General features: G+C 45.2%; 1 protein-coding gene across 1 annotated transcript in view; it reads left to right on the top strand.

Moving 5' to 3' along the window:
• FRMD1 (FERM domain containing 1) overlaps nucleotides 1–22,730 on the top strand; it is a 31,304-nt gene extending 8,574 nt beyond the window's left edge. Inside the window, exons 3-13 of the mRNA XM_009891459.1 lie at nucleotides 6,991–7,070; nucleotides 9,213–9,289; nucleotides 10,947–11,133; nucleotides 13,592–13,747; nucleotides 15,964–16,029; nucleotides 16,230–16,298; nucleotides 16,489–16,663; nucleotides 18,388–18,723; nucleotides 18,864–18,992; nucleotides 19,725–19,804; nucleotides 21,939–22,730. Of these exons, the coding sequence (XP_009889761.1) occupies nucleotides 6,991–7,070; nucleotides 9,213–9,289; nucleotides 10,947–11,133; nucleotides 13,592–13,747; nucleotides 15,964–16,029; nucleotides 16,230–16,298; nucleotides 16,489–16,663; nucleotides 18,388–18,723; nucleotides 18,864–18,992; nucleotides 19,725–19,804; nucleotides 21,939–22,226 (1,643 nt within the window). The 3' untranslated portion in view covers nucleotides 22,227–22,730. The remainder of the gene's footprint in view (nucleotides 1–6,990; nucleotides 7,071–9,212; nucleotides 9,290–10,946; nucleotides 11,134–13,591; nucleotides 13,748–15,963; nucleotides 16,030–16,229; nucleotides 16,299–16,488; nucleotides 16,664–18,387; nucleotides 18,724–18,863; nucleotides 18,993–19,724; nucleotides 19,805–21,938) is intronic.
• Nucleotides 22,731–25,506: the final 2,776 nt, after the last annotated feature.

The following is a 25,506-nucleotide window of genomic DNA, read 5'->3' as shown; positions in this document are numbered from 1 at the left end:
GGGTGAGTTTTGCAATCCCCAGGGTTGTCTTGTGAGTACTTAAGTCAACTGCCCTGGCCAGGTAGTGAGGCGGTGTACATCCTGCGGAGGCTGCGAACTGAAGGCTGGTCTGTGAGGCAAGGGTGGGTTAGATTTCTGAAAACCAGAGAGGAAACCTCTGCATTTCAGACCAAAGTATTCCCCTTCTGCGTTGTGCTTTCACCTTTCTGCACTGCAGCTCTAAGATGTCATTTTTTTAAGAAACAACTGCCCTGTTTTAATAAGGGGATATTTCCCCGTTTGTTAATGTGTATTTATTTTTGGCAGTGTGATGCTTCCATATGCAGAACAAGGTATTCTAATCCACCTGCATCCATTCCCTTGCTGCTAATTTGTCAACAAAACCCTGACTGTCAGCAGTGGCAAGAGAATGAAAATTAAGGGATTTCCACAGAACTGTAACCAATCACACTGGGTGGATTATCTGGATTAGGAGCCCATTTGACCTGCAGACGCTGTACAGATAGACTAATGCTCATTTGGTCTGGTAGTAAGTATGTGTGTGAGGGGGAGAGGTTGGGCTGCTTAATCATAAAGAGAAGTTTAACCCCTAAGTGTGGCAAAAATGAAAGCAGCACCACAAAGCACTGTGCAAACTGCAATTCACGAATGCGGTGAGATCTAAGCTCTAGGTCTTGGAGCCTGTCTTCCAGTGTTTGTTGCCTAAACTCGTTGCCTTCACTTCTGACTGTTGCAGATGCTGAGGGCAAGCTTCAGGATTTAAGTTAATGGTAATGGTGGCAGAACAGAATTTTTTACCCCTTTTGCTCTTGAGTTTTTTCATTCTCAAGACAAAAACCCTTTCATCCAAAAAATCTTGCATCTATAAGAAGAATTTGATCACTTTGAAAATTAACTTCAGGAGTGTATATTAATGGGAAGCCACACTGGCACAAATCCTGGGACGTGTTGCTCTTCTAGTTTTGTCACAGGTCATCAAGCAGGCTATACCTTGTGTGCTGTTGCTGCTGAAGTGCATTTTTTTCTTTGTAGTTTGCTCAGTGAAAGACTTTGCAACCCTGCCAGATTCAAGCTGGCTCCATAGGCTTCAGCAGCTGGGTCTTACATTGCAGCTTCTCTTGCAGGGTCAACCTTATCTAGTGCCCTGCTGGAGGTTTCCCTCTTGTTATCGGAAAGTGTATGCAGCGACACACTTCAGTCTTCTAAAACAAAACTGATTGTCAGCAGACAAAGAACAGCCAGGCCTCCTTTGTTGTTATAACCCAGATCTCTGTGATCCTGAATCTTGGGCTTTTCCTTTCTAGGAGCAAACCTTGCTTGACCCAAGCAGATGGAAGCCTTCAAGTGGGAAGGAGCAAGCCTGCAGCTCCTACACCCTGCCACCGTCTCTCTGTGTCCTCTTATCAGTTTGCCAGGGTGGCTTTCAAAAAAACCAAATCCCTTTGCTTCAGCTCCCCTGCCTTGAGGGTCATCTTTCGGTTATTAGAGCGATGGCAGTTCGCCTTGTCAGACCCATGCCTCCCAGCACATGCTTAGCAAGGAGCTTGGTGGTTAACTCTGCTTAGACCTCTCTCTGTCCATTTAACACTTCTGCATCTGTGTATCCTCCAGTACTGAAGTTCATGGATGGAATACGCTACCATGTTATCTTTATATTATGTGAGTATCTATTATAACAAAGGGTCTCTTAAGAAGACAGATGACAATGGAAGTTCTCCAAAATAACCTCTGGTGATTTTTATTCCCCAGTCCTTCCCCGCTATCCCTACTTCTGTCTCTCCTCCCTTAAATCTGCTTGGATAATTGCATCTCCCTTATTAATTTCTTCTGTATTCTAACCTAAGATACACTTCTGTTATAATGACTTTGATACCTCAAATGAGTTAAATGCAATGTAAGAAAAACGTGCAGAAATGTGCCACCTAGAAGGAATTGCAGAGGTTCAGGTGTTCAAAAAGTATATATCAACTCCTTGGCAGTACTTGTATGGTCTCTTCCTAGGAAGGCGTTTTTTTGCCTGTACATGCCGTCAGTTGCTGCTTCTTCAGCATCACTACAACATCCAGTCAAGCGCTCTTCTGCCTGAGAATTACAAGGGCTTTGTTTGCTCCTGGATGAGCAGTGCTGGAAATGGTTCTGCAGCTCTTCTTGTGCAGAAGAATCCCCTGTGATACTGCCAAAAGTGCAAAGATCTTTGCCTGGGCATGCCTTGTTGCTAACTGTAAGATGCCAACATAAAATTCCTGCAGTACTTATCCATCATCAGGAATGACTGAGCCTTTATCTCAGTCTTGAGACCTCAACAGTTCCTAACAGGCATGTAACCTCGGGCTTCCCGATATTGCCTCCTTTCATTCTTCCCTCCATATACCTTCTGTCCATCCCAGGTAAAGTCACCTCAGCCAGGACCTCCCTTGCTTTACTCCCAGGCTCTCTTGTGGTTCTTCCCTTCTTCACTTGGGATACGTGTACTTTCCAACTAAAGCTAAAAACACAAGGTTATCCTGAAACAAGTTCTTCTAGACCCCTTGGTAAATGAATCAACCAGGTACTGAAAAGTGGACGAGGTTTCTTTCTGTTGGCTTGAAAAGTGACACCAGGAGCATACAGAAGTTATATAGAGATGGTGGGAGCAGATGCCATGTGGATAGTGATGTTCCCAGGCCACTAGCACTTGGAAACCTGGGGCGCTCCACATGCAAACGGAGTGTGTAGCCAGCTCCTCTTCAATAAGCAAACAAAAAAACCCATGCTGGTATTCAGGGAAGCTAAACAGGTTATGTGAGGTCTACAGCATGTGTTGTGAGGTATTTTTGAGCATTGTTTTGGTTTTTTGTTTCTTTTTTGTTTGTTTGTTCAGGGGTTTTTTAAGCTTTAGTGCTCTCCTAACCCCAGCACCCCTCTGTTCTGTTCCCGGTCTCTTTCCTTTTGCCTCTGAAGGGAAACAGTGGTGTTGCTGTGAGGCTTCTTGCAGCATCTGGGAGAAGCTAAGTGTTATAGCTGAGGATAATTTTTTCCCCCTTCTCTTTAAGGCAGAAAATGCTTACTATGTGGAAGTTTGACTTTGCAGTAATTCATATTTTATTCGAATCCTAATCTTCTGGAGTGTCTAAACAGTTATAAAATTAAATATACTTGACTCAACCAAAGGTGTTAATTGGACCTTCCTGGCTGCCAATGGGGCCTGAGCTCTGCCTCTTGGTAGGACAGGACTTTTCTCTATGGAATTTCTCAGTGCTCCTAGCCCAAAAGGGGCACAGGAGAAGAACGGATCTCTTGTGTTCACCATTACTTATCTTCTCTGCAGGGAACTTACCTTATATAAAAAATGGAGAGGCACTGGTTAATGCAAAACAATGGCTTTTGGAGTAACGATGACTCGGAACTGATTTGACCCTGCCTTAGAGCCATAATTTTCTATTCCTGTTTTCCCTGCAGTGTAAATAATGCCTATTGTAAATCTGCATCACTCACTGGAACTGTCACTTTTTTCTGACTGCAGACCTGCCCTATTAGTTTTTTGGGGTTTTTTTTTGCAACAATGCACATTCTGTATTTGCTTAAATACATAAATGTGCTAAGGTAATTTTGCAGAGTAGGAGCGCTTGAATGTTTTGCATTTCTGGTGTCTGCTTAATTTGAAGTGAGATTTTTTTACAGCTTAAACTTTCCATTTCGTTTGAGGGCTCTTAAAAGCTGAAATTGGGAGAAATGTGGCTGGCTGTCTAGATGCGTTTCTTGGGATTGTAGTGCAGTGCACTGGTGTGTTGTGCCAGTCTGACATCTGCGCACACGTACATGAGGGAACCTTTTAAAAGAAGATGATATATTTTTAAGCTCACTGGCAGTGCTCAGATGAGTTTCATGAACTCAGTGTCAGTAGCTGCAGGTGGATGGGTGCGTATTTGCATGTGTGCTTCTAAGCCAGCTTCTTAGTACCTTTCGGTTGTTGCCCTTCCGCTGGGTCCAGTGAACCAATGGCAATTCGTACCTGCTGAGTATCCAGCCCTGTTTGGATCCACAGATCTGACGCTGTCTTCTCTGGAAAGGCGGCCATCTGTGCATTTCTATACTGTCCTCTACAGCACTGCTCTGAGGTGCTGCAATGTGGTGCCCTCATCTCTGTTAGAGATGGTTGTTTTCAAAGGAGGGACAGTTTTAGCATCTGGCAAAAGATCTCCAAGTTTCACCACTAATCCAGTTTAAGGAGGAAAAACCCACAACCCACGTAGGGCTGGGGAGGGACATACCTCTCTGTTTTTGTAGATGGAGCCTTACACTGCAGGTTGACATTCCAGTGATATTAACTTCATTAAGGCAGGTATGCAGCGCTGCATTCTTGCATGGGAGGGAGGACGGGGAGGATGCTGGGCTGGGCTGGCGAAGAGTGGGACCCCCAGGGAGAGCTGATACATCAGGGTGTCCTCCTGCTTCAGCCTGGCTTATTCTTGGAGTTTATGTGCAGCTCTCAGTAGGCATGATAATGACCTGGAGTCCTCAGGCTTGGCGTCTGGGCCCTCCCAGAGTCATCTCCCTAACCTAATTAACGTGACAGAGATAAATAGGGTCTGTGGGGTGTGGGTAACAAATGGCTTTACTATGGTGGAACTGCTCTGTCATCCTTTTCCCCTTTCTGTCCCAGTATCTGTGTGGGACAGGATGGCTCAGGGTATATCACCGCCCTTGCTGTTGACATCTCTCCCTTTGTGTCTGAGGAATAATTTTTTTTTCCCTAAACACCTCTGAGCACAGGATTATTCCTGAGCAAGAAGGGAAGACTAACTCCACAGCTTGTTACAGCTGAGCAGGTTCCCTGCTCCTCCTCTTTACAGGGTGGCAGCTAAACACCGTGGTACTGGCAGAGCCGATACAGGCTTTGCCCGACACTGCCATGCCGTCAGGAGCAGCCCCAGTCCCGCTGCAGTCGAGTGAGCACCCTGCCCTGGGACTGCTGAAGCCCAGGGAGGGACCTGGTGCTGTGCACGTGTTATCCCGCTCCTGTCGCTTGCTGTGCAATTGCTTCCTACATGAGCTTTTATTTACTTTTTAAGAAAAGCTGTAGAGAGACGCTTATCAGCTTGGCAGCTGACAAGGGACAGAGACAAGTCTAAGAGATGGGCCAAACCCATCTCTCTCACTGACTAGGACTTCTGTCAACCTTTTCAAGGCAGCGTTATCTGATCTTAATGGACTTAGAGAAGCGAGGGTTGGGGCCAGCATAGCCCCCCCGGGTCCCTGTCTTACAGGAATAAGTGAAGACGCAGATACAAGATGCAGTTGCTGTGATGCTAAAACCTCTTCCTCTCCTTGTAAAAATAGCAAAACAACTTCTATATTACCTCATATGTGCTACAGCACTTAAATTCCCACCACTAAAACTGTCAGGATTTCTGTGCAGCAATTTCAACAGCGCTGTTAAACACTGTGTTGCGTATGTGTGTGACATGTCAACAATGTGGTAAACAAAAGTGTAACTACATTAAAATTACAGCTGCAGTCAGTACAATGCAGGAAAGACCATAGACATGAAAACAGGACTTTTTGGGGATTGTCCTCATTGTTTGTGTCCAGTGTTACTGTTATTTTACACAAGGCTTCCTGTTGGTGTGGTGTGTAGACCAATTTTGGCTAGCACCAGGTGTGGTTGTCTCTCGCTGGAGATGGGAGCTGAAGGATGTGGCAATATGGGGTTGTTTTGCTTGTTTTCAAAAGCTTGTAAAGGAGGTATTTGCTGCATCTGCCCCTGTAAAGAACTGGAATGCTCTGGGAGGATGGCTTCGAGGTAGCTCAGAGCCCTCTTGAATACCTGCTGTAACGCTGCCCTCTGCCAGTCCTTTGTCTGATGTACAGACGCAAGCACAGGCTCTCATTTGGTTGTAAATCTTCATTAGAAAAAATTGACCTCTATTCTCCCCTTCTTCTTTTTTTTTTTTTTTTTGGTTTGACACCAGAAAGCAAATGCCAAATCTTGGAAGTCCTAAAGCTTGTCTTATCTTCAGGGGCAAAAGGTTGTTTTGTGAAGGTTTTTTTTTTTCCTTTTTTTACCTTTTTTCTTTCTTTTTTTTTTTTTTCCCCTCCCTGCTCCTTTCATGTCTAAGGAACGAGCTCTTCAACTTGGCACTTATGTCACCTGTCAAAACACTTTCCTGGGTAAGACCAAAGAGTAGAGGAACTGGTCAGGTGAATGTGCTCAGCTGGTGTTGCTGCTGAAGCCTGAAACATCCATCAGGTCTCTTTCGAAGACACTTGAGAAGACTTAGGGAAAAAATCTTTCACTGGCTGGGTTGTTTGGATTTGATAATTGTGAAGCAGTGTAACAAAATGTTAACAAATGTCTCTTGTTCACCCTCACCTGGGTGGAGAGGAGGTCCTGGTCCTTTGAGGCCGGCCAGGTTTCCCTTCCCTTCATTCATCTTTTTGCTCTATGAAAGAAGTTGGGTGTGAGCAGGAGACGCCAGACCTTCTGAGGAGGGCATTTGGTTTGGTCCTCCTTCTTCTCACCATTGCAGAGGATCCCATTCATATGTAGAGGCTTAAACCTGTCAAATACCTGACTCTGTCCACTTGCTTATGCCGCGTTGGACCATGGTGCTACATGGTGGCAGAGTGGAAGTATGAATAGGGCTTGCTTGTTTAGTAATAATAAAAAAGCTGAATCTGCTAAACTGGCAGTACAATTAGCTTGGTAAGATGATGTTTCCCTTCTGTAAGTGGCTTCTTGCTTATGAAGCAAGAATTCTGCATTTCTGGCTAAGGTGTTTGGGAAACTTTAGCTTAGCATTTCTTGTATCAAGGCATAGCTGACCTTCCTTCCTTACTGTCTGGAATAGCACATGTACTTAAGAGACTCGGTGCCCTCTCTTTTCCCTGCCTCGTCTATTCCCTGGTTGGCTTTGTTGCTTGGAAACAACTTGTATAGTCATTTAAGCATTTCATGAATAAGAATTTCTATTTCTTTAACATTAAATGCTTTTTCCTCTTGTCTTTCAGATAATGAATATGTTTTTATAGACCTGGAGCAGAAGCTCAGCAAATACTTTTCAAAGGAATGGAAGAAAGAGACCACCAAAGTAAGACAGATGTTTAATTTCAGAGGCTACTGCCTTGGTAGTGGACTACACAGTGAAATGAAAGCTCTTAAACTAAGATCCATAAAGCATTTCTTGAAAATGATCTGCCGGATGCTGTTCAGTAGCAAGATGCAGTGACTTGTGCACGGCTGTACAGTTAATTATAAGAGCTAAAACAGCCCCTTACAGAACTTTACCTAGGCAACGGCAGCCATGTGGTCACAGCTTAGCTGCTCTGCTGCAGGAGTGGAGAAGGTCAGTTGGTCAGTCTACCTTTTGAACTCAGCCGAGCCAGTGAAGACTGTGGAGACCTCACTGTTATCCTTAGGCAGAACAACCTAAAATGACCTTTTGTGACTTGAACCTGATGTGAGGGAGAGGGCTGGAGCTGTGACTCTTCCAGAGTACATGCAAAAGGACAGTGGAGTAAAAGGAAGGATATTTTGTTCAAGAAGTCTTAGTTCTTTAAGGCTAGCCAGCCCTGTCAAGGGAGGGAAAAGCTAAGTGCAATAAAGCCAAGCCTGTGTAATTGTTTAGTGCAGGTCATTCAGGCATGATAATGCCTGTTTGTGTGTGTCATTTTAGAGGAGCCGCGGTCTAGAACAAAGGGTTCTATGCAATTACATTCCGATACTTTAATTAGCTCATTATGACTTTTTCCACCTTCCTTAAGGGTTTTCTTTTGCAGAGTAGGCACACTTGCCATTTCTGCTGCTGAGAAAAGTTTGCAGCTGACTAGTGAGGTTTAGGGATGTCTCTTATCACATATTGCTTCTCCCAAACAAGTGAGGGTTACTTCAAAGACAGCTGCCAGTTGTGCGGAGGGCTGTCTGTCCAGCCAGCGAGGGTTTCCTGAGGCGGGTGTTTCTGGTCACCTTGGGATGGGTTACGCTCTGTGGTTGCTTTGAGGCTGGATTCTTGCAACACTTAAGTCAGGATAAGTGTCGAACCTCTGGTGTGAGGTGAATCATAAAAGGCTGAATGAGTTGCCATTGGCAGTACTGAAGTCAGAAAGGAATTAGGTTATTGGGCTGGGTTAGAAGACAGGGATTTAATTCCTATGAAGAGGTTTCAGGTGGAAAGCCCAGTCCAGCTGATTAAAAAAAAATAATAGGGTGACTATGAATAAGTTCCAGAAATAGAATGCCAATATTTGCATGATGATCAAGAAGTTGCTGTCTGCATCACGTGTGCACAGCGTGCCACGTACATTGTCCCAGTGAGATGGGTCTGACCAGCAATGCCTTGGAACTGCCAGTGTGAGCAGTGTCACCTGTATGAACGTTAAAGAAGTGAGTGGCAATGTAGGAAAGATGAGAGAATGAGCTAGTGAGATAAGATGTTCCTTTCCCCCCACTCCTTATTTTCTTTTTTTCTTCTTTTTTTCTCCTATTTAAACAAGCCTGCAAGTCTGAAAGGTAGGCTGTAGTTAAAACAACAACAGAACTCTTGCTGGCTTTCTTCTAACAGACATCTTCAGCGTGAAGCAGACATCAATGTCTCCTTTTGGTCTGTGGCTGCAGGAAAGTGTGAATAACTAAACATTAGCCCTGCCAAACAAAAGGCGAGGAGTTAATATCAGGCTGGTGCGCCTCAGCCTCGGGCAGTAAATGCTCAACCCGGCAGCACGTGTGTCCCTGCCGAGGAGTGATGTGGTGTGGCGCAGAGATGGCTCGTTACTCCTAGGAGTGCCCTGGAAACGCCGCAGCCCTGCCAGCATGGCACGCTGCCCTGCGGCCCTGCCGCCGTGCCTGATGCTTTGAGGGAGGTTGTGTTAAACTTGCTGCGTTCAGCCCTGACGCGTCTGCGGCGCTGCCAGGTGCTGAGCTAGGGAACTCTGGGCCAGGCTGGGCATTCCCAGGCTACGCTGGGGCTCTTATGCCTGCTCATTTTTCCCCCCATCCAAAATATTCTGCCCTCCCTAGGATGTTTTGCCATTCAGCCTGTCTAAATGTTTTATGATGCCTCGTTGCTGTGAGCCTCCAGGGCAGTCAGATCCCCCCCATCCCCCAAAACTTGCTAAGAGTAGAAAATGAAAAGCAGCATGGGGAGCGAGCTTGGGAGAAGAGAATGTTACCAGGTGGGGTAACAGGAATTCTGGATGCAGAACGTTATTTGACTTGTCTTCTGTCTCTGCTCTAGGGAACTGAGAAATTCAGCCCTCCTTTTGTTGCGTTCTTTAGAGTACAATACTACGTAGAAAATGGAAGAGTAATAAGGTAAGTTCCCTTCTGTGGTAGTTACTGTGTTTTGAAGTATTCACTGTGTTCTTAAAAGGCAAGAAAAATAATGTTTCTTTGTTAATCTCATCTCTGTGAGCTCACAGAAATAAGCTTAAAAAATCCACTTGATTTTTTTCTTTAAAGACCTTCACAGGCTGCCTCACCCAGCCATGAACGTTTTCTCCCTGAATCATACTCGTCTCCCCAGGAAAACTGTGACTGCTTTTCCATCTCTGTTTAAAGAGCAGGTTGAATGATGACAGTAACAAAATACATTCAACACTCTTTTGCTTGCATCTTTTGGTTGTATGGAAGGCATCAGATGAATATACCAAAAATAGCTATTTATACTCCAGAGCACACGCTAATAATTTTGGATCTGTTTTTTTTGTACCTGAGTAGTGCTCTGTGCAGTCTACTCCTGGAAATGGACTTTTGTAAATGGACAAAAGAAATTTCTTCCTAACTTAGACTTTTGCATTTGTAGTCCATTCACATGGAATATGGGCTGCACTCAAAACACCACCACCCTCACCCATGGTACAGAACAAAGGATGAGGTAGTTAAAAATGAACAACTGACAGAGTTAATTTTCATCAGCACTTCTGGCGTGGCTATGACCCCAGGGCAAGCTAAGAGCTGGGATCATTTGGCTGGATTAAAATCTTTACCAAAATTTTGGCATTTGTCCTCGTCTTGAACAAAGCTTGGTGGTTTTTTGTTTTTCTCTCCATCATCTTTCATTTTGGATACAGTGGAGTCTTTTTTTTCTGGTGTCTGTTTGGCTGTTCAGTGTTTTTTATTTAGTTTTGCTTTTAGGTACAAAGGGAGACTGCATATCATTGTACCACCCCCGATGTACGTATCCTTTAGCGTTACAAGCAACTTTCTCTTGCACTAGTAGTTTCATCAGAGAGGTTGTGGAGTCATGCAGAGGTGGTTGCATGGGCTCTTCAAACTAATACATGCACACATTTACAAACAGACTGTAGTGTCCAGCACCTCATCTATACATACCCCTCAGCAACCTGCTTCCCATGAGCTCTTACAGCGTGGGGTGTGTGGGTTATCAATGCTACGCAACGGTTATGCCTTATCAGACTCTGCCTGTTTAGCAGCTTGAGGAAGACGACAAAAACAAGCCCAAGGCTCCTGTGTCTTTTGATCTACCTTGCAGGGAATTAGCTGTTGAAAAGTACCTTGAGCCTAAGGCAAGGTGAAATGAAAAAGCGGTGCCAGGTTTAGAGGGGAAGGGAGGGCAGGTGTGCAAGAAACAGGACTGGGAGTCAAGGGAGTTGACTCTCCTGACTGCTACAGGCTTGCCAGAGAAACAGAAGTGCTTGATGTAGTCAGTCTCCAAAACAGGTGTGACGCGATTTCTCTTTCATCTGCCTTCTGCCCTGACTTCTAAGATCTCATGCTCCTCAAGAGAGAAGCTGCCATTTCCCATGTTTGTACAACACTCAGTGGGAGAAGACCTTGATCTTGGCTTGGTGCTCCCTACACACACATAACTGTATCAGGGTGGCATTGGCACACATCAGGGATGTCAAAGTTTAATCCCTCCTCTCAGAAGGGAGATGTGTTTGAGGGGCCTTATCTGAGCCTGAACTTTCTTTTATTCTTCAAGTAAATTTGCCTTTGTGTCTTGCAGTGATAAGGTCGCACGGCAGCTCTACTACTGCCACCTCAAAGAGCAAGTACTTATGTCTCGGTGCAACCACAAAGAAGAAATCTACTTCTTGCTGGCTGCCTACAGCTTACAGGCAGACTTGGGCAACTACAGGGAGAAGGTCCATGCCGGCAAATATTTTGAACCTCAGGCCTATTTCCCGCAATGGGTAAGTTTTGGGGGATCTTTCTGTCAACAGATTGCGCATGGAGCAGGAGGTATGTCAAGGTGGTACATAACTGCAGTCACACAACTTCCCCAACTCCCACTGCAATGATCAGGCAGAGTGGTGGAGCGTCACCCTGAATTTCCCTCAGGAGGTATCTCCTCTCTTTCCATGGGATGTAGGTGCCTGTTCCTCCTGGGCTCACTCATCAGTGAGGTGGGTGGTGCGTACCCTTCCTTGGTGAGGGAACGTGTTGGTGTCAAATCAATAACTCCGACAGTTACAGTGCAGCTGTATTTGTTTGATTCTTCTATGGCTTAAAGGGTTTTGTGTTTGCAGTGGTACATCAGCAAGGTCTGCACAACCTAAGCTGTACAGAAAACCTCAGGGCTGCAAAGCCAAGTCCATTGCCCTTTGTTCCTCTCTAATGCATACCTCTGGGATGGACAGACCCAAGCCCTGAGGGGCAGTACTGCTATGCAGTGCTTGCTTCATCATTAATCTCTGGCTCACCTGCAATAAGAGAAAAGTGAAGGACATGGAAATGGGTTTGCATGTTTGTTTTATAAACATGTGCATGTGGGCTTGTGCCCTTCAAGACCTACAAACAGCTTAGAAAGCCAAGAGGTAAAATGTCAAGAAAACTGTTGATAAACACTTTAGAGTCCATAAAAATAGAAAGGGAAGCTAGCTTTGTTACAGAAGTGGCACTGTAACGTCTTCTGGAGCAGGATGTTCCCTGGGACCTGGACAGACCCTCCTGTGCAACCTAATATAGTTCTGGAGCCCCCTTCTCCTCTGTGACAGTGGATTTTAGTCCAGCCCACACCTTGGGGTAACTATTGAAAAGCCCAGATGCCTCTGGTGGTTGGCTGCTTGTCCCCAGGTGAGTCATGTCTCCCCTGAAGAATGGCACTGTCCCTTGTTTTGGGGAGAAGGTTCAGAGCAGTGACAGGGCTTGCACTGGGGAGGCAAGCAGAGTCTTTACGCACAAGTCCCAGCCTGCCTGCCTTGCTGTGCAGAAATGCACCGTTCTCCCAGACAACAGGCCGTCATCCCATCCTGTCCCTTGCTATGGGGCGCCTGGCAGGAGATAGCTAACAAAGGGCTGGCAAAAGTGAGTCTCATGCGTGCCGTTTCTGGGGCAGTTAAGTCTTATCACAGACTATTGCTTATCTGGCAAACGTTGGAAAGGCCAAGGCAAAGCATGGCTCACTTGCACTGAGCCACAACCCCAAGCAAGTATGTGGGTGATTTATTACATCATTACAAAGAGCAAAATCTGGCAGGCATGGGGACGCCTCTCTCCCTGCCCCTGGGCTCCTGTGGGGAGTTACTGAGTGATCTCCACCTCCAACGCAATCTCTTCCTCCAACACGTGCTTGAGATCGCTTGGCCAAGGGCTGCCCCAAGCCTTGTGCTAGCGAGGAGAGGCGGTGCTGCCCTGGGGTGATCAACCCGGCTTTGAACTGTGGAGCTGGCGTGTCTATTTCTGCTGATGTTGTGCAGCTGATGGCCTCGATGTTGTCCTTCACCGAGCCCAGCCTTCCTTGTGGGAGGGCAACTAATCTGGCAAGGCATGCAGAGGAGGGCAGAGGCATTGCCAAACAGAATAAATGAGGGGCTTAATTAAAAATGGAAGTGGGAACTGGGTGGTGATGGGGTCTGGTTGTCTTGAGCCAGGGCAGGTTGTTCCTGGCAGGATGTTCCCGGGTACCTGGTGGGATCTAGTTTTAAATGACCCCAGTGGTGGGAGATTTTGTGAAGTAAATTCAGCCAACACCCCTCTTATCTGTCACTGTCACTTGCAGCATGGAAAGGGCCAGTTTGGCACAGGAGGGGGCTGGGCTGCCCTGTAGCCTTGTACAGAGAGGGCATGTGGGCAAGCATGGGAACTGGGCACTCACAGGGCAAGAGCCAAAGGCCCAGTGTGGGTTTTTCTACTGCTTAGCAAAGCCACGTGCCTGCCAACCACTCCTGACAGATAAAAAAAATACCTTGAGATAGTGTTATCCACCCCTTTGAGGATGGAAATGCTAAATAAGCCTAATGTGTAGTTACTGGTCTTAAAAGGACCACCTAGCATTTCTGCAGTGTTTGGAGATGTTGCTGTTGATTGTGTTGGCATGCAGAGCAGTATTTGTTATCTGCCCATAAGCATTTATGGATGCCAAGAGTCAGGAAAAATTATTCCGTACTTAAAAATGAAAAGAGCTGACAGTACCTCTGTAGTCTTGGTCTGTTACGATTTTGCCATCTAGGATCTGTTTGGAGACATCGGTATCATCTGGCCTGCTTTAAATGCTTATCCTCCAGGGAGGTAGAGACGAATGTGGACTAACGTCTTGAGGGACTGTATGGAACTCCTCCACCTCCAGTCTCTGCTTTGCTGTTGATCATAGCTGCCTCCCCTGGGGATCGTGGAAGAGTTGCTGACCTGTTTGTTTTCCTTGTGGTTTAGATAATTGCAAAGAGGGGGAGTGACTACATCTTGAAACATGCCCCAGAGATGCACAGAGAACAGCAAGGACTGAGCGCTAAGGAAGCGGTGCTGAAGTTCATTAAGGAGTCCTGCCTGCTGGAAGATGTGCCCGTCCACTTCTACAGGCTGCAGAAGGTTAAACAAAGAGCTTTTTATTTTTAACTTCTCTCCCATCATTAATTGGGTGCACCGTTGCATTTTTCACTTTCTGTTTATTTGAGGGACAGTTGCCTCCGATTCAGAGAGCCCAAACAAGTCTAAAATGTTCAGCCAATGAGGTTTGTCCCCGCAAACAAATCTGTTGCCAATATACAGGTATAACTGGAATCTAGTTTTGTTCCGCAGCCAAGAAACTGGCCACAGGAATGGCAAAACTTAATTTTTGTCCCTGCTTGTCAGTAGACTCACACCAGGGAAATCACTGAGAAGCCTTTTTTTTTTTTGTTGTTGTTGCAGTCTGTTGAAATGGTCACAGGAGGTCGGCCAGCTTCACAGAAATGCCGCGTAATAACTGAAGGTGACACTGAGTCATCCTGACTTTCTTACCCCTCTCCCCCTCTGATCCTGTCAGAGTGGTTGGTGGTTTTTTCAGCTGTATGTCAGTTTTTTGGATTCCTGTATTGTTGCTTGTCTCTGAGTCTTAGGCTCCTTACCCAAGCCTGCTTAAACAGAGAGTTTAGGTCTAGAAATAGGACTAAAGAGAAGTTTTCTGTTTCGCTTAGGTGAGTGAAACCTTCTCATGAAATTAGGAATGGCTTGGACCTTGTTTTCCAAATGGAGATACTCCACTTTGTCAGACTTTGTGCTTAGTGGGAATTATATCTGGGAGGTATCTGTGTCCTTTGACCAGATCTAGCAGCAATAGTTACTGGAGAAACATTCATTTTCTGGAGGAAATAAGTTCCAGTTTGGTCTGTAGTCCAGGCTTAGTTTCAGTTCATTGTAAACCATAGACGCTTCCCCTACCTCTCTTCTGTCCTCTCTGTTTTGAATCTAATGCTGTTAATGATGCAGTCATAAGAGGGTTGATTACACTTGAATGCTGTAAGAAATCCAGCTGGCAGGACATGATACAATTTATATCCGAAAGCACCAGGGCTGTGAAGTTGATTGCTCTTAATACCCAAATTCCTGTCTGACTTGAACTTATATTTTATGCATTGCTAACTCTTTCATGTGGTGTTTGATCCACAATGTGCTCTTCTTCTGCCACGTGACACAGTTATCTCATCTCGTGATGAGATATCTTCCTCCTAGGTGACATCTGTGTCACAAAGCTCTTGATGGAGCACACAGGGGTGCCAGGTGAAAGTGTCAGTGCGCTGGCTGCCCTGAGATTTTTGAAAACAGTGACTTTTATGTTACACCCTCCTCATGGCAGCTACTGAGGTTGGGAGCGCCGAACGAAAACACCGCCCTGAGCCCCCATATCTCTCCTCCAGACCAATACTGATTTACAAAGCTCTTTCCCCTTAAGAGGCAGAAAGCGTTTCTTAGTGAGTTGGGAGACATGGGGCAAAGGGTGGGGTAATATGACGGCATAAGGCTTGCTTCTTGACCAGCCAGATGAGGAGAGAAAGTTTTGATGTAAACTTTGAGCTCTGTGAGCCCATGAATTTTTACCCCCAAAATTTCTTCCTCCTAGCAAGAAAAGTATGTGTTCCCCTCCCTACCTCTGCCATGCCAGGAGAGACTGAAAGAACTAGTTTATGATATTTTTTTGGTCTTCAAGCAAAGGAATCTCATTAGAGGCTGAGTATGTCATACCAAGATACAGCATCAGGAAAAAAAAAGGCAGCGACAAGCATTTAAAACCACCTGGTCTCAACACTGAGATCAAAAGGTTAGAAGGAAAGTCCATGTAACTCTGGGTATTGATTAGCTCCTTCCTGGCCAAGGGACACCTAAGGTCCAGCAAGTCGCTGTATGGGAACAGCAGTGCTGTGGTAAGGAGAAGGGGACTGGTGTCCCTTCTGTTTTGGGTTGTCTGTCACCTGGAAAGCAAGTAGGGACAGCAGAGTCAGCGCGTGGCAGTATGAGATGTGACAAGGTACCTCTGAGAGCAATAACTGTCCGTGTCTTCAAATCACTAAAGCTACAGGATTCCTCGTCCAGGGCAGCTAGCGTGTTTGCTGGTGAAATGCTTGAGACGCCCAGCATAGGGGGATTTTAGGTGTAGATATTTCAGGGGTCAACAAGGCAAGGTGCACTTTACAAACACAATAAAAACCAAATGAGCTGATGGCATCTGCCTGATGAGCAGTCCTGCTACCTCTGCTGCAGTAGGTGCCAGAACAAGAGCATGGTCTTTGTAGATTAACCTTTGACTCCGGGCTCTTCTGTTCTTTTAGGATAAGAAGGAAGATCGCCCCACGGTTATCCTGGGCCTGACCCTGAGAGGAATGCACATCTATCAGGTAACAGACTGCTGTGAAAGCCTTCTGGTGTAGCATTAACTGCCCAGCTCTCCTGTCCTCCCCCTTCCCAGTGCAGCTCCCCTGCGAGCGCCAGGCTCCGCATTTCTCAAATTCTTGGTTGTTTGCAAATTCTTTGCACATCACTGACTCCACCCTGTACCTGCCAGTCCCTGTGTCACTCTGAGTTTGATGTGTTGCAGGAGGTGAATCACGTTCGCCAGCTCCTCTACGACTTTCCCTGGTCGCACATCGGGAAGCTGGCGTTTCTGGTGAGTATGATGGAATGGAGGCCATCTGGCAGCGGGCTGTCAACCTGGGACCTGGCAAAGCTGTCAGCCTGCCCGCACTGCTGTGTCAAGTCCCATCACTCGTATGTGCAAGACTGCAGCTATCTCTGGTAGCTGTGTGGCTGAAACCATGCTCTTGCTCATTTCACTGATGTTTCTCCTCTTTATGCAGGGGAAAAAGTTTGAGATCCAGCCGGATGGTTTGCCCTCTGCACGGAAATTGGTTTACTACACGGGTTGCCCCTTCAGGTCACGGCACTTGCTGCAGCTCCTCAGCAACAGCCACCGGCTCTTTCTGAATATCCAGCCAGTGTTGAAGCAAATCCAAAAACTGGAGGAGGCTGAAGGTAAGTGAAGGAAAAGCAGGTGACCTTGGTAAGAGGAAGAATACAGCATGTTAGGCTCTGCTGTTGCTTCATGGTGGCTGCTCTCTGTCTAATTAATGGTGTTTCTGCCTTATCAGGAAGCCAGTGAGAGACATAGAGGTGTTAGATGTGTTTCAAGTCCATTACTGGGAAGTGTTTATGCCTCCCATGTTGCTAGGCTGTGATCAGAAAGTGTGTGTGAGAGCAGTAAAGGGGGAATGGCTCCCTTTAAGAGGAGATCCTTGCACTCTGTGCTCCCAACTTGTGCACATTTGACACGTGCTTCTGAGTGGAAGTAATTTTGAATAAAAAGCTTTCCATTGGGATAAGATCATGTGTTCAGTATGAGCTGTACGAGTTGTGAGCCTGTGTCTTAATTTTTTAGTGCCCTTTACTAAACACTACACAAAATTTAGTCTTTAGCGTCTAACAGTTAAGAGCTAGGAGTTCCAGGTGCCAGAAAGAGCCTGAGAGCAGATCAGAACTCCCAGAATTTGAATTTTCTGATGGAGTCCCCTTTCCGTAGGAACAGTGATGTGAAGTCTGGCAGTCCCTGCTATCCTTCCAAGCAAGCTTCAGTCATTTTGTCACCTCTCAGCTTGCCCCCTTCCATTTTCCAGCTCTGCAAGCTGTGTCTCCTACAATTTCTCAGCCTGCCTCTCCCCGGTGACTGTTTTTAATGCATTACATAGGTCTTCTTTCAGAAGATTATGTCCCCTTCCCTCTAGCCTTCTTCTGAATGCTTTTTTCCCCTACTTCTTTCCTGACTGCTGTTTCCTGCATTCTCCATTCACACTTGGTGTTTTCTCTGGGGTTTGTAAGCCTTGTATTGTTATCTTCAAGATCAGCAGTAGTTCGGCTTCTTGTCTGAGGACACATACTGACTGCTTCCAGGGAGAAGCCAGGAAGAAACTTGCTTCCTTGAGTTTGTTGTTGCCCATCTCAACTAACTCTAAGAAGCTAATAACCATCTCTGAAGTGGTGATTGCTGGTTGTGTGGAATCGGTGTACAGGGCAAGGCAGCCCTTGGTCTCATCGGTTTGGCTATTTCTGTCTTTCCCTTCAGTGGGGTTATAGAAGTGGCCTTGAGCTTTGTGGGTGCAACCAGTAGCATATGCCAGTCACCTGTAGAAAGGCTCACTAATCAAGTGCATATGGGCAAAACACCATAGGTTGTTTTGTGTCTATTAGTGTCTCATGGATTTTTTTGACTACCCTCAGCACATCTCTCTTTAGGTAATAGATACCAACCATAGGAGACATAATTATTTAATAACTTATAAATGGGGATCCTGTTCTTGGCTGTCTCCACATGTTGGTGACTGTTTCAAGAAACAATCAATATATATATATTTTTTTTTAAAGACTGACCACTTGGATTAGCTAAGTAACTTCTTTTTTTTGACCTTTCCTTCATTCTGGAAGCTACTAATTTCTGTATAACTGCCTCGAGATGCCTGTTCTAATTCAGGAGATGCTGGATTTACTGCAAGTATGACTGACTCATTCTTTTACAACCAGCTGGGCATCCCAGTATCTGTTGAGCAAACAAAATACCAAACTGTCCCTGTATTTGTTCAGTAGCCGCAGCAGTTGTTTCTTAATTGTCAGTTTGTGCCAGTCCCAGAACTTACTGACTATTTTTGCTACCCTTCCTTTAGTCTTGCTTAAAGTTCCCACTGGTTTCTCTCATCTTTCTTCCCCAGAGAAGAAGCGCTACCGGGAATCCTATATCAGTGACACACTAGACATGGACCTGGACCCGTGTGATAAGAACTCGCGTGGCAGTGGGAGCAGCGGGGGCAGCCGGAAGGATAACCGTCTCTCACGCCAGTCCACGGGGAGTCATGGCAGCTCTCACACGTCAGGCATCGAGGCTGACTCCAGGCACCGGGTGTCAGTGGAAATGTCAGTGGATGAGCCCTTCAGCATTGACCGGGTGCATAGGAAAGAGAAATCCTGCAGCTCGACCATCAGCTACGGCAGCTCTGGCATTGACAGTGGCAGCAAAGGGCGGGCTGAAGACGACTCCCAGGACGATGGTAAAGAATTCAGAGACGCGGAGCAACTTCTAAGCCTGCTCTTGCCTTCTCCTGCAGGAGAATGGGGAGTAAGAGAATGTGAAGCAGCTTGGAGCAGAAGTGTAATGCTAACCCTTTTCCTGCCGCTCTCTTCCTCCTAGAGCTTGAGCTGGCAGTAGATGAGCCAGAGGAGGTGCCTGTAGATGAGCCCTTAGAGGGAGACCAGTTAGAGGAGGCCACTGTGGGAGAATCTGTTGAATCTCTTCCTCTAGATGCTGCTAGCTGCCAAGGTGAGATGGCTTTCTGCTACTGCTCAGTGCTTTTCTTTAGGCTCTAGAAACAGGAAGATGTGTTTGGCAAGCCAGGTGTCATCTGAGGGAACTAAGAAAGCTGTATCTTCTTCCAAACAACTGCCAGTGCTACTTACTGTCCTACTGTGGCAGGATTTGAAGTTACATCATTTACAGGTTAAAGGCCAGCACCCTATATCGTACAGTACTGCTCTCCTCTGTGCTCCTCAAGGTCTCCCTTCTCCAAATTTGCCAAGTTTATATTCAGTTAATGACAAAAAGATAACTGAGGTAAACCTATTATAGTGAAGGAATTTGCTTTAAAGTCTTGTACACCACAAAACAGCCAAGGGCTTCAACCACAGATTAATGGGCTAGTCGCAGGAATTAATAGGTAAAGTTTTGTGGTTTGTGATAGAGGGAATGCTAGACAATGGGGTCATGCAGGAGCTGTCTGGCCTTAAGATATACAGCTTTTATAGCAAAGCAAGATGGGTGAAGGTGGGGCAAGTTGGTGAGAAGGTATTTTCTTGAGACTTTTTAAACATTGATCCTTAGAGGCAAAAAGTAGTACTTGTGAGCAAAACTCCTAAAGCATTGAGCTTAGTGATGTATATTTATATTTATAGAATACCACGGCTTGAATGTGGCCTGTGAGAACAACTTCCCTTTTCCCCAGCCCACAAAACCTCAAACCTGCAACACTTTTCACTTCCTTCTTCTCTTTTGCAGCTATAAATCGGGAATCGCTGTCTGTGGTGCAAGTCACGCTAATAAAAATGAGAGGTCAAAGTGTGGAATCCCTTCATCAGGTAAAGCGGGGCGCTTGGCAGGAGGGTCTTTGTGTGGGCGTTGAACCAAGGTCTAGTGTGATGGAGACAGCTGTAAATCAGGTGAACTTGATGGGTCTGGATTCGGACAATTTTAAACAGTGTAACCGAAACCAGCAGTTGGCCAGCTACTGCTATCAGGAATAGGATGAGAACAGTGTTTGGGTCCAGAGAAGCATAGAGAGGTTTGGAGCAGTCTGCATGGAGATCTTGCAAGCCAGCTATCGTCTGCCTTAGGCTTCCAGACGGGAAATGGAAAATAAACCACTTGCAAATTTTCAGTGCAATATAGAGCCAAGACCATCCATGCAGTTTGGATGTGGGTTGCAAACTTGATCATCTTCCTGCTCCTGAAGCCAGAAGGAGCTTACATCAGAGCAAAACCAGATGCTCAAGCTCTAATTACTATCATTTGTGTGATTATACTATGTGTGTGCTGAAGTCTTTGTTGTCGACGTTTTTCTTTTCTTCAAACCCTTGAGAAAAGGCAACTATATATGGTAAAATATGTCATATCATAAGCTGTGCTTGGAAAAAGCTTATTAAAATGTCTTTTTAAGGCTAAGCAATATTTCTTTTCAAAGTATAGCTGTACCCACTGGGGTAGAAAAGTTGTGTGTTTCTTTTTTTTTTTAAAAAAAAAAAACAACAAACCACTAAACCTCTACCATTTCTTCTCTCTCTGAATCCAAATTAGCTTTATCTGCTAAAAGAATTTTAAAAACCTGTTCATTGTTTTCCCCTTTACTTCCTGAACTGTCCTGAACAAGGCCTTCAGTCACTTTTTAGGACTTTTTTTCTCTTTTCATGCTTCTTCCTGGACCCAGGCGAAAGTGTTAAGAAATTTTCACTTAGCAAAATAGTCTGTAAAGTGCTATAGGAGATTTAAATAAAATCTTGGTTATTTTTTCCAAAGCTGAAGACCGTGCAGTACAAATCATAAAGAACTTATTCCTGTATTTGAGTGGAATGACTTAAGAGTGCAAGGCAGGGAGTGGGTATCTTCCTTAAAGTAATGATTTTAACGTTAATGCTTTTACCAACACATGCTTATGCTATTACTTGATCAGGAGGCATCTGTTTTACAAGAATGTTTCTGATCAACACAGTACTGTCTAAGCAATTGCAAAGAGCTGGCTGCTACTTCTGTGCATCAACTGTTTGGTGCATCCTAAATAAAAAAAAATAAAAAAAAAAAACAACACACCAAACCCAAAAAACCAAAACCTTCCTTACAAGGCCATGTAACTAAACACTGCAGAACTGGGTTTCCTCAGCATTGACCAGACCGTGCAGCGTGTGCCTCTTTCTGGGAGTGCAGCTGAGCCAGCGCAGGATTTCCTCAGGGTAGTTTTTTAATTCCAGTCCTGTGGAGGTGAGAGAAGTGATACTGGGGGGAAGTTTTCTGTGTTGCCAACAGAAGTATTTTGGTTTAAAAGTGATATTCCTGAAATTAGCCTTAATATTATCATTTAAAAGCTGATTATGAAGAGACAGAGTAAGAAGAATCAGGTGGGGAAATTGGAAATGTCTTGAATGGCCAAATTCCTCCACGGAGACTGAGTCACTGCAGCTCATGTAGCAAGATGCTGCCTCTGGGAATTACTGCTGGTTTGTTGCTCCTGTTTTCTTCATTGCTGAACAATGCTATGTAGATGAAACTGTATGTTGCACTTAGTGAATTTTGGACACCATAACCTGTTAATTTGCATGGTTGCCTTCTGAACAACCAGCCTCGTGAGACTTCAAGCAGTTGCGGTAATTTTTTGTTACCTGCGCTTTGTCCGTTTGAGGATGACTGCGCAGATCTGCCAAGAAGTGTCAGGTCATTCAGGTGTCCATACCTGTCAAGTGTTTCGTCCATCTTACTGAGCACTGCAAACACAGTGCAGAGAGATCAGGATCTGGTTCAACATGGCAGGGCAGCTTAATGCACTTGTAATTTCTTAATGGTTCACAGCTGCTTAATTAAGCCAAAGTCCTTCAGAAGGCTGGTGGGGCTGTTTTGAAGGTGTGGAAGAACAATTTTGGAAAACTTGTAGCATGCATGGCCTGCATCCTTAGGCTGTATCTGAGCTCATCGTTTTTATTCGTGTGTGTCTTACTGAACTGGCAGGTCAGATCACCCAAAAGCAGGAGCTGCACAGACCAGCACAGCCAGAGTTTGGATGACATCCGCCTTTACAAGCACCGGCACCCACCACTAAGTGCTACGCTGTCTTCAGACACATCCCACAGCTACACGTTTGGCTGCAGCCTGGAGGATAAGCTGTCTATCTATGGCTGCGTTTATTCCACAGCGGACTGCAAAACCAAGTCTGCCCTTTATGGGAAGCGATCCATGAACTGCCTCTCCTTGGATCTTCTGGGAGAGGACCAGCTCCCGGAGGAGTTTGTGGTGTAATGAGATTGGAGCTCTTCCATACCAGGAAACAGCTCATCATGGAAATATATACCTCATTAACACATGTGATGTCACTCTGGTTCTTGCAGGAGATTGTGAGCAGCTTTGTTATTCAGCTCTATAATCAGTAAGTGACATCACTTTTGCAGACCTGGCTACAGGGCAAATCAAGTGGAGTGCAGCACTTAACGTTGGCGTTTGAAGTGTTTGAGCAGAAAATGGAAGTGGCCTGCACCAGTAGCTGTGACACAACCAACATAAAACCCAAAACCAGTGGACCAAAACTGACGCTGAGCTAGCAAAGTGAACATTGTGTCTAAATGGATTTATCAGAAAGAAATTTAAAGTCTATGTCAGTTCATCTTCCTGCCTTTCTCTTGCGGTCCATTTGTGTTAATGCTAGTGTACAGATAGTTTGGTTGCCTTGAGTTTGTGCTGCTGCAACACTGCCAACAGCTGTCAGGCCAGGATATACTCTGAGCACATCTGGAGGGCTGTGTATGGAAGTGTCTAGCCTGTTCCTGTTGTAATGAACACAAGTTGCCTATTTGCTTTACTGGGGGCAAGACCTGCTCTGCCAGGAGTTTATTTCTCTTTTTTTTTTTTTTCTGTTTTGTTTTGTTGTAAGCATCCAGCCAATTACAATGTGCATTCTTCTTCTTTTCTCTTTTTTTTTTTTTCTCCTTTAATGCAACAAATGGAACTGTCTCTTAGCTCTGTCTCTACTGCCATGATGCAGATTGGTAAATAAATGCTTATATCCTTGGGGAGATGGGGGAAGGGATAAAGAAATGACTCGGCTGCTTCTGAGAGTACAGAAGACAAAGTTAAGAGTGTTAATTGTCTGGCTCTTGAAGACAGGAGTGTGACTGGAGAATTTGTCCAGGCATGATCACCCCTTACTTTGAATCATACTTTTATGTTGTTCTTTGTTTTTAATGTAAGTATGTTCCTTAGAAATTTTTCCCCTGCTTAGGAGAGAAGTATGACTGGAGAAAGTCACTTTGAAAGGACAGACAGAGTGACTGTGTCCAAATTAGTCATGGATAGGTCATGCAAATGCGAGCGTGTGGTGCTCCAGGGCCGGTGATGGTGAAAGCGTAGGGTGTTTGTGTGCCAAACCAAGGGTACTTGTTTGGTGATTTTGAGTGGTGGAGCTGGCTGTGCTGACACTCATTAGGAAAAGCATTAGATGTGGAAAACATCCTGCTACCTTGTTAAATCCAAATAAATGTAAGTTTGTTTGATTTCTTTCCCTGTCTTGCCCCAGTACATCCTCCCCTCATCGATTCCCAGCATTTGGGAAGCGTGTACTTACAGGCACATGTAACCTGTGCCCAGCTTTTGACAGCTTTGCAGGTGGAAGCTAATCATTTTTTGGCAAACTCTAGAAGCAGACCAATGCTATTCTGCTGGTTGAGTAAGTGTGTTGTGCAGTGGTGATAGCTCAAAAGCTGACGGTAGCTGAATTCAGGAACAGGAGGAAGCCAGACCACGATGAGGAGGGTTTGAGTTGCTGCTTTCATGGTGTGCTTGCAGCCTTAGCAGTTGTCTGGTAAATTGCATTCCCGTGAACTGTTAAAATAGCAAACCCATGAACTCTGTCATCTCACCATTTCTATGCAAGTGTGGTGTCGGGACAGAGCATCCTGGTGCATCCGCATTTACTGAAGTGACCTCAGTGGCTGTACACCTCTGAGATGAATCCAGCACCAAACCCTAGCTCTGTGTGTGCAGAATGAATGATGGGCACAAGCTCACTGTAGCCACAACTTAATTGACCATGCCCTCGTTGATCACACTCTTCATTCTTTAAGTAATGAACAATTAGGAGCTGTGTGTTCACCATAACCTCTTTTCCCTTCTTCTGAGCAAAGCCTTTACAGAGTACTTGAGGTATGTTTACTGCATCCAAAATAAACTCTCCTAAATGGATCTAAATGGGTAAAAGACATCTGGCTGCTTATGAACAGTCCCGTCAAGCTTCGTGCTGTTGGTCGCTCCCTGTTACCTGGGGCCTGTTTGGCCATAAGCTGTGGGAGACTGGCAGGGTGAGGATCCAGGAGGCCCATGGCCGCAGGGAGCAGCCTTGTTCTTGCAGCTGCCGTGGAGCTGGAGGGATGGCTCTTACTGCAGCAATGCCTGTCTGCCCATGGAAAAGGTGGAGGGGTCTGGAGCGACAGTCCTGCTAAACTGTTGCTCTCCCACATGTGCAGACATACTTGTAGTTCTGGTAATGGTTGTTAACAGGAATAAAGCTCAAAATTCAGTGAGTATAGTTGTTTGGAAAGGTGTCATAAAGCACATGCATACTCCATGTGCTCACATACGTGCATCCTTGTCTCAAAGACAATCACATTTGTACCTGCTTCAGCCTAACCACCTTTCTGAAGTGTGTATTGCCACCAAGCAGCTTGGTATTTTTTGCAGTTACCAGGCATTCAATGGATTTGGTGAAACGCTGCAATCCTGCTGTCGCTGGTTACAAAATACACCACTGCCTGAAAAACGGTGTCATTGGCTCTTGCATGAGCATCCACTGCCTTGTATGTACGTGGGGGTTTCTTCTATTTATTCATGGCTGGTGGGGAAGGCAAACTCTCCAGGTCTGACCATCTTTCTCAGCGGTCTGCGCAGCTCCCGCCAGTACTGTAAATTACATATGCATATGAAGGGGAGACTGGACACTTGTGTGTGTAGACTGAGAATGAATTAATATCTTACAAGCACTGTGAATATCTATTATGCAAGTTTTTGTATTCATATGAAAAAAACAAACTGTTCCTGCTAGTAATAGATTTATTTTTGTTCGCCTTTGTATTTAGAAGGTCTCTTGCTATTTTTGATTTTGATTAGTTTGGTAGAGGGTAATGTGTAAGCATTTATCAGCTGATGTTAGAAACTAGCTGCCAATATTTGTATATATTTGTAAAATACTCGTGGTATAATCACTCTATTTTAATGGTAAAAGTTTCTCCTTTCCATGAAAGGAATTTCTTGTTTAAAATATAAATAATTATATGTACACCTGCAATAAAGTACGGATAGAAAAAGGTAATTGTGTATCTTTATAATTATTTTTTTCTTCTAGGACATGCATGTCAGTGACATCTCCCATTTGAGATAGGTAGGTTGTAGAAATATATTTGCTGCCAGACTAATCCATGTGAATTCGGCTTGTGATGGCAGCCTTTTCCTCCCTGCCTTTCTCAGTAGCACATTGCCAAAGGGGCCTCTGGCAGGCATTAAGGACCCAGTCGAGCAGGTTGGAGTCAGCAGG

This window comes from Charadrius vociferus, unplaced genomic scaffold (assembly GCF_000708025.1).
Source record: "Charadrius vociferus isolate BGI_N301 unplaced genomic scaffold, ASM70802v2 scaffold68, whole genome shotgun sequence".
In the NCBI taxonomy this organism is placed as follows: Eukaryota; Metazoa; Chordata; class Aves; order Charadriiformes; family Charadriidae; genus Charadrius; species Charadrius vociferus.
This window is presented reverse-complemented; position numbering and strand designations above follow the sequence as displayed.